Source organism: Marmota flaviventris, chromosome 2 (genome assembly GCF_047511675.1).
Source record: "Marmota flaviventris isolate mMarFla1 chromosome 2, mMarFla1.hap1, whole genome shotgun sequence".
Taxonomy (NCBI): Eukaryota; Metazoa; Chordata; class Mammalia; order Rodentia; family Sciuridae; genus Marmota; species Marmota flaviventris.
In genome coordinates, this window is record NC_092499.1 from 11,643,233 (window position 1) to 11,657,887 (window position 14,655).

General features: G+C 37.9%; 1 protein-coding gene across 5 annotated transcripts in view; it reads right to left on the reverse strand.

Moving 5' to 3' along the window:
• Positions 1 to 14,655, reverse strand: part of Ppp4r4 (protein phosphatase 4 regulatory subunit 4) — a 107,212-nt gene that overhangs the window by 71,627 nt on the left and 20,930 nt on the right. For all 5 annotated transcript variants that reach the window (XR_011706530.1, XM_071607575.1, XM_027931690.3 and 2 more), the window contains exon 3: positions 874 to 976. Coding sequence is in view for 4 of the 5 variants with exons in the window: in XM_071607575.1 (XP_071463676.1) it covers positions 874 to 976 (103 nt within the window). In the remaining variant the exon portion in view is untranslated. The remainder of the gene's footprint in view (positions 1 to 873; positions 977 to 14,655) is intronic.

The following is a 14,655-nucleotide window of genomic DNA, read 5'->3' on the forward strand; positions in this document are numbered from 1 at the left end:
CATCCCTCATCTAAACCCAGGAACCAAAACCATGCCAGATCTGCCTAAAAAGAAAACCTGGGGACACACACACAATAACAGTATTTTAAACATATATAAATCAATTTTAAAAATTAAGAAAAAATATAAAACCAAATAAAAAGCCAAAGCAAAGTGTACAAAACTTGCCATTAGCAAAGCATTATCTCCACTGCCATGTAACCTCCCTGACCCCATGAGCAGATAAGCTTCTGAAGAACACAGACTGCTGTCTGCTTTATTCTTTCAAGTTCTTTAAAGAAGAGACCACACATAGATGCCAATAAATCATAAGTGCTAAAAATTAAATATTTAACATAACATTCAATAAATATGTAATCAGAAGAAAAAAGTATAATAGTAGAGCAAACATTTTATGTTCATAGCAAGAAAGCAAATTCTGAAGGAATTTAGGAAGCAATAAAACAAAATAAAAACAAAATTTTGGTCTTGATGGCCATAATTCAACCTTCATTTGATGATTCTTCAGTTACCAGAGGACGTTTATTAGGACAATCATTAAATTATATTATCAATGCTGTATAAATATAGATTAACATGTTAATATAGGTTTAGTCAACAAAACAAAATATTTATGATCTAAGGAGAATTAGATTTTCGAGCAATGAAAAAGCTAACTCTAAAATGTTTCTAAAGAAAAAATGGCTTGTGAAGAAATTATAACAAATCTCCCTAAATGTTTTCCTGAATTCAAAATGTATAAAGTACTCCTTCCTCTCCTCAATTACTAGATATGAAATATCAGCCACAAACCCCCAAAACTTTCTCCCAACAAAGACAACACGCTACTGGGGAAAAAATGAGAAATTGAAAGCTTATTTCATACCAACTTACTCTGACTTTTGGCAAGACTCTCCGAAGCGTCTCAGTAGGATTCTGTCGCATCAAAAATGGAAGATTTGCAATCACACTTGTTCCTTGAATATCTTGACCAGCACTTACAAAGAAAACACCAATGTTAAATTTATAATTATAAGCTGACTTCTTGATTTATAATTATAAAAGAACAGATTCATTTGAAAACTGACACTTTTAATGACTTCCTACAAAGTTTTAAACACATCATTTAAATTTTAAAATAACATCAGAAATAAAATTTCATTAAGTAAATATTATAACAAATAAATGAAGATATTAATTATGATTATACTAAGGTAATATTCTCTGTTTATACACATGTTTTAAGTCTCAAAGTCTTGAGTCTACTATTAAAATTCACTTTAAAATTCTACCTCCTTTTTCCCTACCAGTTGACTTACTTTATAAAAATACATATGCAAATGACAAATTTTTATTTTGGTAAGATAATAATCATAGGAACAAGAGTGACAGGCAATTAAAATCAACTATAGCAAAGTACACAACTTTCTTTTAGCATAATGAAATTACTTGTTACACTAGACTGGCTCCATGAGTTTCTAGAAACTTCTTAAAAATACACTTAATATTCTTAATGGTCAGTAGGGTCTGATTATACAATACCTTTTTGACAAAACATTCATTAAGGTTTTACCAAAATAATCAATATGAAACCCCAGTGGCCTAAATGCCTTCAAAAAACATTCAGATCTTCTGAATAATCATTTCTATTAACTGCAAAAAAAAATTGTTTTTAAGATACCACTAAGTGACAAATGTTCTGCAAGTAGTTTAAATGTTTACCAAACAGATGCTAGTAAATAGCTTCAGAGGAAAATTCTATCTATCCATAACTGATGCCAACTTAAATATTAATTATTAATGATACAACATTCACTTATTTAAAATTTGTTATTTTTTTTTACTTCTCTTGAAATGGAATATTTATAGTTATCAGAGGTACATAAGACTTTTAATACATGTTTTTAAAAATAGTTTCTTAAAGTAATGTTTCTGGCTCAAAGTTTTTAAGATCTGTTTATAAGAAGTATGTTCTGATTCTAAGTGAAGCCACCCTGCTGTAAAAAAGTCTTTTTTCTTATTGCAATACGATGGGATATGAAATATAGGACACCATAATCTTTTCACTTTTCTCACCATTTTCTAAGAAAATACTTTAATGACAAAATTAAGAAGGAAAAATAGAAGGCATGAAATCAGGAACCATACCAAGACGGGGAGAGGATCAAAAAAGGGAACTTAAAGTGGCATGTAAACATGCTACTTGTAGTAGGTCAAACCATGGCCCCCTAAAAGATGTCTACTCCTAATCGCGGAGCCTGTGAATGTTTTCTTAATTTTGGAAATGATCTTGAGATGAAGAGATCATCCTGGATTATCTGGGTCAGCCCTAAATTCAATAACACAAGTATCCTTAAAAGAGTCACTCAGATGGGACTGGGGATGTGGCTCAGTGGTAGAGTACTTACCTAGTATACGCAAGGCCCTGGGTTCAATCCCCAACACCACAAAATTAAAAGTCACTCAGAGAAGAAGACAGAAGAGGGGAATGGAGTCTGATCACAGACCCAGAGATGGGAGGGACACAGCCATATGTCAAGGGATGCTGACACCCACCAGGAACTAGGGAGGCCAAGAACAGATTCTTCCCAAAGGCTCAGTTGATTTCTTATTTTCAGACTTCTTATCTACATAACTATGAGAAAATATATTTTGTTGTTTTAGGCTACCCAGTCTGTGGTAATTTGTTACAGTAATGACAAGAATTAAATACACTACTAAAGAACTAAAAGAGAACTATCTGGGGAAAAAAATTATCTCAATATAACAATGCCTGACCCAAGGTGCAGGTTTAATATATATCTCTTGAAAGAATGGGTAAATAGATGGCTAACTGGACAAACAGATATCAGAAATATTTAATATTTAATATTCAGTAAATTCCATTCACTAACTTCTTAAGTAGAAAAAAAAAGGAATGTGATCTTTAATTCATCGTAAATGTGAAAATGAAACATTTCACAGGAAGAACAAGAAGGAAAACCAAAAGAGGAAGAAGAAATCATAAACATAACAAAGTGAACAGAAACAAAAAAATAAAATGGCAGATTTTAGCCATAAAATATCAACAATTACATTCAATATAAATGGGTGATACACATAAATTAAAATGCAGGGTGTTGGTTTTAAAACATAACAATATGCAGCCTATAAGAAGCTCATTTCAATTAATATCAGCAAGTAAAGAATGGAAAATTATACATTATGGAAATGTGAATCAAAAGAAAGGAGGCTATTTCAATAGCACATAAAGAAATCCTTTGAGACAAGAAAACCACCAGGAACAGACAGGGGCCATTATATAATAATAAAAATGATGATCCACCAAGAGACACAGCAGTCTTAAATGTAGATACACCAAGGAGGGTGGCAAAATGTGAAGCAAAAAGTGATGGAACAGGAAGGAGGAACAGACAAATAAAGAAGCACAGGTGTAGACTTAAACACCCATCTCTCTGGGTAGAAAAACTGCACCAGAAATGGACTCAATAATCCCACCAACCACAAGATCTAACAGACATTAACAGAACACCTAACAACAGAATACACATTCCATTTAAAAACCCAAAGGAATCATATCAAGAAAAAACACATTTTGGACCATAAAACAAACTTCAACCGATTTTTAAAAATTAAAATCAGGCAGTTTTCTCTTAGAATAATGAAATCAAACTAGAAATCAATAACAGATAACTTAAAACTCTTGGAAATGAAACAACATACCTCTACATGCTCCAAGAGGGTTAAAGGAGTCTCAAGGGGAATTTTTTAAAATGTTGACGTAAATGAAAATGAAAATAGAACATATCAAAATTTGTGGGATACAGCTAATGCAGTGCAGAGAAGGGATTTTATAGCACTAAGTACACATTACAAAACAGGAGAAATCTCATATCAATAATCTACCTTTCCACCTCAAAAACCTAAAAGAGTAAATAATCACAATTTAAAAAGAAAGAAAACAATAAAGAGCGGAAATTAATGAGGATAAGGACAGAAAATAATAGAGAAAAGGAGTAAAACAAAGACCTGGTTGTCTTAAAATATCAAGAAAATTGACTATCCTCTAGCAAGAATGACAAAACAAAAATGGCAGAAACAAGAGAAGACACAAATCACCAATATCAGGATTGAACCAGGAGACAACACCACAGATCCTGCAGACAACCAAGGGGTAAGAAGTGAACGCTACAAAATATTCTGCACATGCAAATTTGATGACAGAAAATGAACTAGTTTCTTAAAAATAAAAAAAAGACCTTCCACAACTCACCCAATATAAAAGAGATAATTGAACAGTCCTACAATTGTTCAGAAAACAGAATTCAATATTTTCAAACTCCTAAAGAAAAAAAAAAAAACCTTCAGGTCTAGATAATTTTACTGGAAATTTAACCAAATACTTATTGAAGAATTAATACCACTCTACAGTCTTTTCCAGAAAACAGAAGAGGAGGAAACACTTTCTAAATCATTTAAAGAAGCTAGTATGACACCCAAACCAGGCAAAGCAACAACAAAATATAGACCACTATCTCTCATGAATATAGAGGGAAAAAATCCTTAACAAAATATTACCACGTAAAATACAGTAATGTATAAAAGGAATAATTATACACCATGATCAAATAGGAGTTATTTGAGATTCCAAATCAATGTAGTACATCATATTGACAGGCTAAAGAAGAAAAAAAACACATCATCATTTCAATGCAGAAAAATATTTGCCAAATACATGTACACTGAAATTACAATTCAGTATCATTTACAGTCACTCAAAAAAATACCAACAAATTGTGTACTTGTGTGCTGAAAATTACACAACACTGATGAAAGAAATCAATGGTTATTTTAAACAATGAGAGACATGCTCTGTTCATAGATTAGGAAATTCAGCATAGTAAATATGTCAATGCTCCCTTAACTGGTATATTTTTTGGGAGACATAGATAATATTTTTCTAAAATGTATACAGAAAGTCAAAGTAAGAATAGTTAAAACTATTTTGAAAAAGAAGAATGAAGTGAGATGAATCTGTCCTCCCAAGCTGTATTCTTTGTATACAAAGGCAGTATTGCATTGGTGGGAGGACAGACTCATAAATCAATGGCAAGAATGAGAGAAGATGGCAGCGAGGGGAGTGCACTGCCCCCGTGTGCTGCGTCACTGTGTGGGAGTATGACAAGTCAGGACGGCTAAAGTCTATCTTGTTAGGAATTTCCAGCAATAGTGGGGTGCTCCGGAACCTGGAGGAAGGATTTCCATCGCACGAGGATCGGCTACGGGGACTCAAACGCGAGAGATTTGTCGCACGGAGGGTAACACTGCTTATTCAGCAAATCGCCCCGCGGCTAGAGTCTGCAGCGCGTGCTGGGAAACGAGGAGGAGATAGTGGCACAGGGATACAGCGCTGCAGTTTCTGCCAGCCGTGCAAGCACCGTACTCAGGGCTGAATTCTGGGTTCGAGACGGGGGAAGGAAGCGGTCCATTTTGGTTCTCCACACCGGTCAGACCACAGAGGAGGCCAGCGGCCACCATCTTGAAAAGCTGACATCACCATCCCTGTTTTCGACTGACCGCAGCTCATTCAGCCATAGAACAGGTAATTTCAGGCTGCCATTCGCCTGCGGCTTGCGGACAGATTGCTCGGGCTCAGTGCCTGGGTGCTTCTTGGAGCCTGCTCTTATCGGAGCGTGCACCGAGCGCGGGGCGGCCGAGTTCCAGCTCCCAGAACTGCCCTGGCCCAGGGCTGGGGAGCCCGCAGAGGCTGCTTCTTGGAGCCTGCTCTTATCAGAGCATACACCGAGCACGGAGCAGCCGAGTTCCGGCTCCCGGAGCTGCTCTGGCCCAGGGCTGGGGAGCCCGTGGGGGCTGCTTCTTGGAGCCTGATCTTATCGGAGCGTACACCGAGCACGGAGCAGCCGAGTTCCGGCTCCCGGAATTGCTCTGGCCCAGGGCTAAGGAGCCCGCGGAAACTGCTTCTCGGTCCGGGTCCTGCTGAGGGCCGGTCAGGACTCACCCGTTGCTTTGGTCACCCGGCAAAGGGAATGAAATGCTGCCATTCGCATAGGATACCAACATGGCAGGGATCTGATGTCATCAGAAAGCGGCGGAGGAGAGAACTTCATCAATACCAGCAGCGACAGAAACATTTGGTCTCCTGGTAGGGGGGGTGAGGCACAGACACCCGAGTCTCTCTCGATTTGTCGTCAAGCCAGAGGGGAGGAGCGGGGCCGCCGCCCGCGCTCAGAGCAGGCCCAGCGGCCCGCCAGCGTGGTGATCGCGTGACCCCAATTGGAGAGGGGGCGGAGCAGAGCCACCACCCGCGCCCGCAAGGTGGGCAGACCCGTGACCCAGTGGTACACGGGCGTGGTAGGAGGGGCAGGGCAAAGCCGCCGCCTGCGCCTGCAAGGTAAGCAGACCTGCGACAGACTGGCGGGTCAGGCCCAGCAGCCTGCCAGCGTGGTACACACGTCACCCCAACTGGAGTAGGGGCAGACAGAGCCTTCGCCCGCGCCCGGATCAGGCCCCGCCGGTGTGGTGGTCACGTGACCCCAATTGGAGTGGGGGCGGAGCGGAACCGCCACCCGTGCCCGCAGGGTGAGCAGACCTGTGACCAACCTGCAGATCAGGCCCAGCGGCCCATAGGCGTGGTAGGAGGGGCAGGGCAGAGCCGCCGCCCGCGCCTCCAAGGTAGGCAAACCTGCGACAGACCGGCGGATCAGGCCCAGGAGCCTGCCGGTGTGGTACACACGTCACCCCAATTGGAGTAGGGGCAGAGCAGAGTCGTCGCCCGTGCCAGGAACAGGCCCAGCGACCTGCCGGCGTGGTAGTCACGACACCCCAATTGGAGTAGGGGCAGAGTAGAGCCGCCACCCGTGCCCGAAAGGTGGGCAGACCTGCGACCGACCAGCGGGACAGGCCCAGTGGCCTGCCAGTGCGACAGACACATCACCCCATTTGGAGTAGGGGCAGAGCAGAGCCGCCGCCCGCGCCTGCAGGGTAGGCAAACCTGCAACCGACCGGCGGATCAGGCCCGGTGGCCTGCCGGCGTGGTACACTCGTCACCCCAATTGGAGTAGGGGCAGAACAGAGCCGCCGCCCGCGCCCAGAACAGGCCCAGTGACCTGCCGGCGTGGTAGTCACGACACCCCAATTGGAGTAAGGAGAGAGCAGAGCCGCCGCCCGCGCCTGCAAGGTAGGCAGACCGCCGCCCGACCCTGCAAGGGAGACTTTTCAACTATACAAGAGCAATATAAATATATAGGAGAAAAAAACATTTCAAAAACACAACAGTTTCACCAAGCAGAAAGAAACTCAAGCAGTATGAAAAGACAAGGAAAGAAAGGACCACAAGCAATGCAGGTCAACTCAACTTTAGAAGAGGTAACAGCTGCAGCAGATGGAATGTCAGATAAAGAATTCAGGATATACACGCTTCAGATGATCTGGAGTATCAAAGAAGACATTAGACAGCAAAATCAGACAATGAAAGATCACTTCGACAATGAATTACACAAACAAATCCAGGAAGCAAAGGATCAACTATACAGGGAGATAGAGGTTATAAAAAACAAACAAACAGAAATCCTAGAAATGCAGGAAGCAATAAACCAACTTAATAAAACAATGGAGAATACTACCAGCAGAGTAGAACACTTAGAAGATAGAACATCAGACAATGAAGACAAAGTATTTCAACTGGAAAAGAACATAGACAGCTCAGCAAGACTGTTAAGAAACCATGAGCAGAACATCCAAGAAATATGGGATAACGATACAGGAAGGTACAGAACTCCAAACCAAAGGAATGAGCAATCTATTCAATGAAATAATACGAGAAAACTTCCCAGACTTGAAGAATGAGACAGAATCCCAAATCCTAGAAGTCTACAGGACACCGAATGTGCAAAATCATAAGAGATCCACACCTAGACACATTATAATGAAGATGCCCAACATACAGAATAAGGAGAGAATTTTAAAAGCTACAAGAGAAAGGAAGCAGATTACATCTAGGGGTAAGTAAATCAGGATAACAGCTGATCTTTCAACACAGACTCTGAAAGCTAGAAGATCCTGGAATAACATATTTCAAACACTGAAAGAAAATGGGTTCCAACCAAGAATTGTGTATCCAGCGAAATTAAGCTTCAGGATGGAATATGAAATTAAAACCTTCCACGATAAACAAAAGTTTAAAGAATTTGCAGCTAGAAAACCATCTCTTCAAAACATCCTTGGCAAAACATTACAGGAAGAGGAAATGGAAAATAACAATGAAAACCAACAGTGGGAGGTAGGACAGTAAAGGGGGGGTAAATAATCAAAGAGGAAAACAAACCATGTTTAGTAACAGAAATAAACAAATATGGCTGGAAGAACAACCCATATCTCAATAATAACCCTAAATGTTAATGGCTTAAACTCACCAATTAAGAGACACAGGCTAGTAGAATGGATCACAAAACAAGACCCAACAATATGCTGCCTACAGGAGACGCATTTGATAGGAAAAGACATACATAGGCTGAAGGTGAAAGGTTGGGAAAAATTATATCACTCATATGGACTTCGGAAACAAGCAGGAGTGTCCATACTCATATCAAATAAAATAGATTTCAAGCCAAAGTTAATCAAAAGGGATAAAGAGGGACACTACATACTGCTTAAGGGAACCATACACCAACAAGACATAACAATCATAAATACATATGCCCCAAACAATGGTGCAGCTATGTTCATCAAACAAACTCTTCTCAAGTTCAAGAGTCTAATAGACCACCATACAATAATCATGGGAGACTTCAACACACCTCTCTCGCCACTGGACAGATCTTCCAAACAAAAGTTGAATAAGGAAACTATAGAACTCAATAACACAATTAATAACCTAGACTTAATTGACATATATAGAATATACCACCCAACATCAAGCAGTTACACTTTTTTCTCAGCAGCACATGGATCTTTCTCAAAAATAGATCATATATTATGTCACAGGGCAACTCTTAGACAATATAAAGGAGTAGAGATAATACCATGCATCTTATCTGATCATAATGGAATGAAACTGAAAATCAACGATAAAAGAAGGAAGGAAAAAGCATACATCACTTGGAGAATGAACAATAGGTTACTGAATGATCAATGGGTTATAGAAGACATCAAGGAGGAAATTTAAAAATTCTTAGAGATAAATGAAAACACTGACACAACATATCGGAATCTATGGGACACATTGAAAGCAGTTCTAAGAGGAAAATTCATTGCTTGGAGTTCATTCCTTAAACAAAGAAAAAACCAACATATTAATGATCTCATACTTCATCTCAAAATCCTAGAAAAAAAAGAGCAAAACAACAGCAAAAGAAGTAGAAGGCAAGAAATAATTAAAATCAGAGCTGAAATTAATAAAATCGAAACAAAAGAAACAATTGAAAAAATTGACAAAACTAAAAGTTGGTTCTTTGAAAAAATAAACAAAATCGACAGACCCTTAGCCATGCTAGCGAAGAGAAGAAGAGAGAGAACTCAAATTACTAGCATACGGGATAAAAAAGGCAATATCACAACAGACACTTCAGAAATACAGAAGATAATCAAAAATTATTTTGAATCCTTATACTCCAATAAATTAGAAGATAGTGAAGGCATAGATAAATTTCTTAAGTCATATGATCTGCCCACATTGAGTCAGGAGGATATAGACAACCTAAACAGACCAATATCAATTGAGGAAATAGAAGAAACCATCAAAAGACTACCAACTAAGAAAAGCCCAGGACCGGATGGGTATACAGCAGAGTTTTACAAAACCTTTAAAGAGGAACTAATACCAATACTTTTCAAGCTACTTCAGGAAATAGAAAAAGAGGGAGAACTTCCAAATTCATTCTACGAGGCCATCACCCTGATACCTAAACCAGACAAAGACACCTCAAAGAAAGAAAACTACAGACCAATATCTCTAATGAACCTAGATGCAAAAATCCTCAATAAAATTCTGGCGAATCGGATACAAAAACATATCAAAAAAACTGTGCACCATGATCAAGTAGGATTCATCCCTGGGATGCAAGGCTGGTTCAATATACGGAAATCAATAAATGTTATTCACCACATCAATAGACTTAAAAATAAGAACCATATGATCATCTCGATAGATGCGGAAAAAGCATTCGACAAAGTACAGCATCCCTTTATGTTCAAAACTCTAGAAAAACTAGGGATAACAGGAACATACCTCAATATTGTAAAAGCAATCTATGCTAAGCCTCAGGCTAGCATCATTCTGAATGGAGAAAAATTGAAGGCATTCCCTCTAAAATCTGGAACAAGACAGGGATGCCCTCTCTCTCCACTTCTGTTCAACATAGTTCTCGAAACACTGGCCAGAGCAATTAGACGAAAGAAATTAAAGGCATAAAAATAGGAAAAGAAGAACTTAAATTATCACTATTTGCAGGTGACATGATTCTATACCTAGCAGACCCAAAAGGGTCTACAAAGAAACTATTAGAGCTAATAAATGAATTCAGCAAAGTGGCAGGATATAAAATCAACACGCATAAATCAAAGGCATTCCTGTATATCAGCGACAAATCCTCTGAAATGGAAATGAGGACAACCACTCCATTCACAATATCTTCAAAAAAAATAAAAGACTTGGGGATCAACCTAACAAAAGAGGTGAAAGACTTATACAATGAAAACTACAGAACCCTAAAGAGAGAAATAGAAGAAAATCTTAGAAGATGGAAAAATATACCCTGTTCATGGATAGGCAGAACTAACATCATCAAAATGGCGATATTACCAAAAGTTCTCTATAGGTTTAATGCAATGCCAATCAAAATCCCAACAGCATTTCTTGTAGAAATAGAGAAAGCAATCATGAAATTCATATGGAAAAATAAAAGACCCAGAATAGCAAAAACAATGCTAAGCAGGAAGTGTGAATCAGGCGGTATAACGATACCAGACTTCAAACTATACTACAGAGCAATAGTAACAAAAACAGCATGGTACTGGTACCAAAACAGGCGGGTGGACCAATGGTACAGAATAGAGGACACAGAAACCAATCCACAAAACTACAACTATCTTATATTTGATAAAGGGGCTAAAAGCATGCAATGGAGGAAGGATAGCATCTTCAACAAATGGTGCTGGGAAAACTGGAAATCCATATGCAACAAAATGAAACTGAATCCCTTTCTCTCGCCGTGCACAAAAGTTAATTCAAAATGGATCAAGGAGCTTGATATCAAATCAGAGACACGCCGTCTGATAGAAGAAAAAGTTGGCTACGATCTACATACGGTGGGGTCGGGCTCCAAATTCCTCAATAGGACACCCATAGCACAAAAGTTAATAACTAGAATGAACAAATGGGACTTACTCAAACTAAAAAGTTTTTTCTCAGCAAAAGAAACAATAAGAGAGGTAAATAGGGAGGCTACACCCTTGGAACAAATCTTTACTCCTCACACTTCAGATAGAGCCCTAATATCCAGAGTATACAAAGAACTCAAAAAATTAGACAATAAGAAAACAAACAACCCAATCAACAAATGGGCCAAGGACCTGAACAGACACTTCTCAGAGGAGGACATACAGTCAATCAACAAGTACATGAAAAAATGCTCACCATCTCTAGCTGTCAGAGAAATGCAAATCAAAACCACCCTAAGATACCATCTCACTCCAGTAAGATTGGCAGCCATTATGAAGTCGAACAACAACAAGTGCTGGCGAGGATGTGGGGAAAAGGGTACACTTGTACATTGCTGGTGGGACTGCAAATTGGTGCAGCCAATTTGGAAAGCAGTATGGAGATTTCTTGGAAAGCTGGGAATGGAGCCACCATTTGACCCAGCTATTCCCCTTCTCGGTCTATTCCCTAAAGACCTAAAAAGAGCATGCTACAGGGACACCTCTACATCGATGTTCATAGCAGCACAATTCACAATAGCAAGACTGTGGAACCAACCTAGATGCCCTTCAATAGACGAATGGATAAAAAAAATGTGGCATTTATACACAATGGAGTATTACTCTGCATTAAAAAATGACAAAATCATAGAATTTACAGGGAAATGGATGGCATTAGAGCAGATTATGCTAAGTGAAGCTAGCCAATCCCTAAAAAACAAATGCCAAATGTCTTCTTTGATATAAGGAGAGTAACTAAGAACAGAGTAGGGACGAAGAGCAGGAGAAGAAGATTAACATTAAACAGGGATGAGAGGTGGGAGGGAAAGGGAGAGAGAAGGGAAATTGCATGGAAATGGAAGGAGACCCTCAGGGTTATACAAAAGTACATACAAGAGGAAGTGAGGGGAAAGGGAAAAATAATACAAGGGGGAAAAATGAATGACAGTAGATGGGGTAGAGAGAGAAGAGGGGAGGCGAGGGGTGGGGAGGGGAGGGGGGATAGTAGAGGATAGGAAAGACAGCAGAACACAACAGACACTAGTATGGCAATATGTAAATCAATGGATGTGTAACTGATGTAATTCTGCAATCTGTATATGGGGTAAAAATGGGAGTTCATAACCCACTTGAATCAATGTGTGAAATATGATATATCAAGAAATTTGTAATGTTTTGAACAACCAACAATAAAAAATTTAAAAAATTAAAAAAAAATCAATGGGAAGGTAAATCAATGGAGAAAAGACAATCTGTTCAATAAATGGTTCTAGAGCAAGTGGGTATCTACACACATAAAAATTTAAAAAATATATAGTCAAATTAATGTAAACAAAAAAACTCTAAATTTAAAAAAAAAAACACAGGAGAAAATCACCTAGATCTAGAACTAGGTGAAGAGTTCTTAAACTTCCATATGATCTATTGAAGGAAAAACTGTTAAGTTGAACTTTTTACCAAAATTTAAAATTTTTGCAGTGAAAGACCCTGTAAGAGAATGAAAAGACACACAACAGGCTGGGAGAAAATATTTGCAAATTACATGTTTGACAAAGGACTAGTATCTAACCTATATATAAACCTCTCAAAAACCAACAGTAGTAAAATACAATTCAATTAAGAAAGGACAAAAAACATAAAAGAGAGATTTCACTGAAGATGATATAAAGAGTACAAATAAACACAGTAAAGTATGTTAAATATAATTAACCATTAGGCATACACAAATAAAACCACAATGAAATATCACTACACACTACTAGACTGCCTAAAATAAAAAAGAATGATATTACCAAAAGCAAAGGAATCAGGATCACTAAATTCATTACTAATGAGAATGTAAACTGACACAGCCACTTTGGAAAACAGTTTGGCAGTTTCTTAAAAAAACTAAAAACACACAGCATATAACCAGCAATTTGTACTCTTGGGCATTTATCCCAAAGAAAGGAAAACTTACATTCCATAAAAATATGTGGATGAGTGCTTATAGTTCCTTTATTTTAATAACAATAAAAAATGCAAACAACCATATGTCCTTAAATGGGAGAAATGGCACTTCCATACCAAGGAATGCTACTCAGCATTAACAAAGAACAAACTGTTAATATATGCAATGATCTGGATGGATCTCTAAAGAATAATGCTCAGTGAAGAAAACAATAACAATCACAAAAGGTTACATATTGTATAATTCCATTTATAGAACATTCTTGAAATTACAAAATTATACAAATGGTTTCTAGGGGTTAATGAGGGGTACAAGGTCAAGAGGGAAATAGGTGTGACTATAAAAATGAAACATGAGAGGTCCTGTGGTCGTGGAAATCTTATATATAAGTATCCTGAATGTGATATTGTACTGCAGGTTTTTGAGATGTTACAAGAGGGGGAAACTTTGCTAAGGGCACATGGACTTCTCTATATTACCTCTCACTACTGTATATAATTATCTCGAAGTCAAAAGTTTAAATTTTTAGAAAATCAACCAATGTTAATAAAAATTTTAAAAAGACATGTGACTATCTCAATAAATTTGATAAATCCAACATTTATTCGTGATTTAAAACTATCAGCAAAACAGAAATAGATGAGAACTTCTTAAATCATATAAAAAAGCATCTATGAAAAACTTACAGCTAATATCATGCTTAATGGTAAAAGAATGAATTCATTTCCCCTATCAAGAACAAGGTTGTTCACCATTTCTCTCTTCTATTCCACATTGTGTTGGAGGTCTCAGTCAATGCAATTAAGCAAGGAAAAGAGATAAAATGCTTACCTTACTAGAAAGGAAGAGTTAAATTGTCTGTCTTCATAGGAAATATAGTTGTCTATAACAAAAAGCCTAAGTAACTTACAAAACAGCTAGTAGAACTAAGAAGTAAATTGGGCAGTGCAGCAGAATACAACATCAATATGTAAAAGTTAACTGTAATTCTATATAATAGAAAACAATCATAAATTATAATTTTAAAATAATCTAGTTTGTATTAACATACAAATATGAAACATTTGGAAATTAGGAAAAATGTGTGCAATATCTATAGACCAAAAATTATAGAACATTAGACAGAAATAAAAAGACATAAATAAATAGAGAGATATCAAACACTCAGGTTTAAAACCATAATACCATTATAATGTCAATCTCCCAAAGTGAAATAAAGATTAATGTGACCCCAATCTGAATCCCAGCAGACTTTTTATAGAAATGAATAAGCTTATTCTAAAATTTAT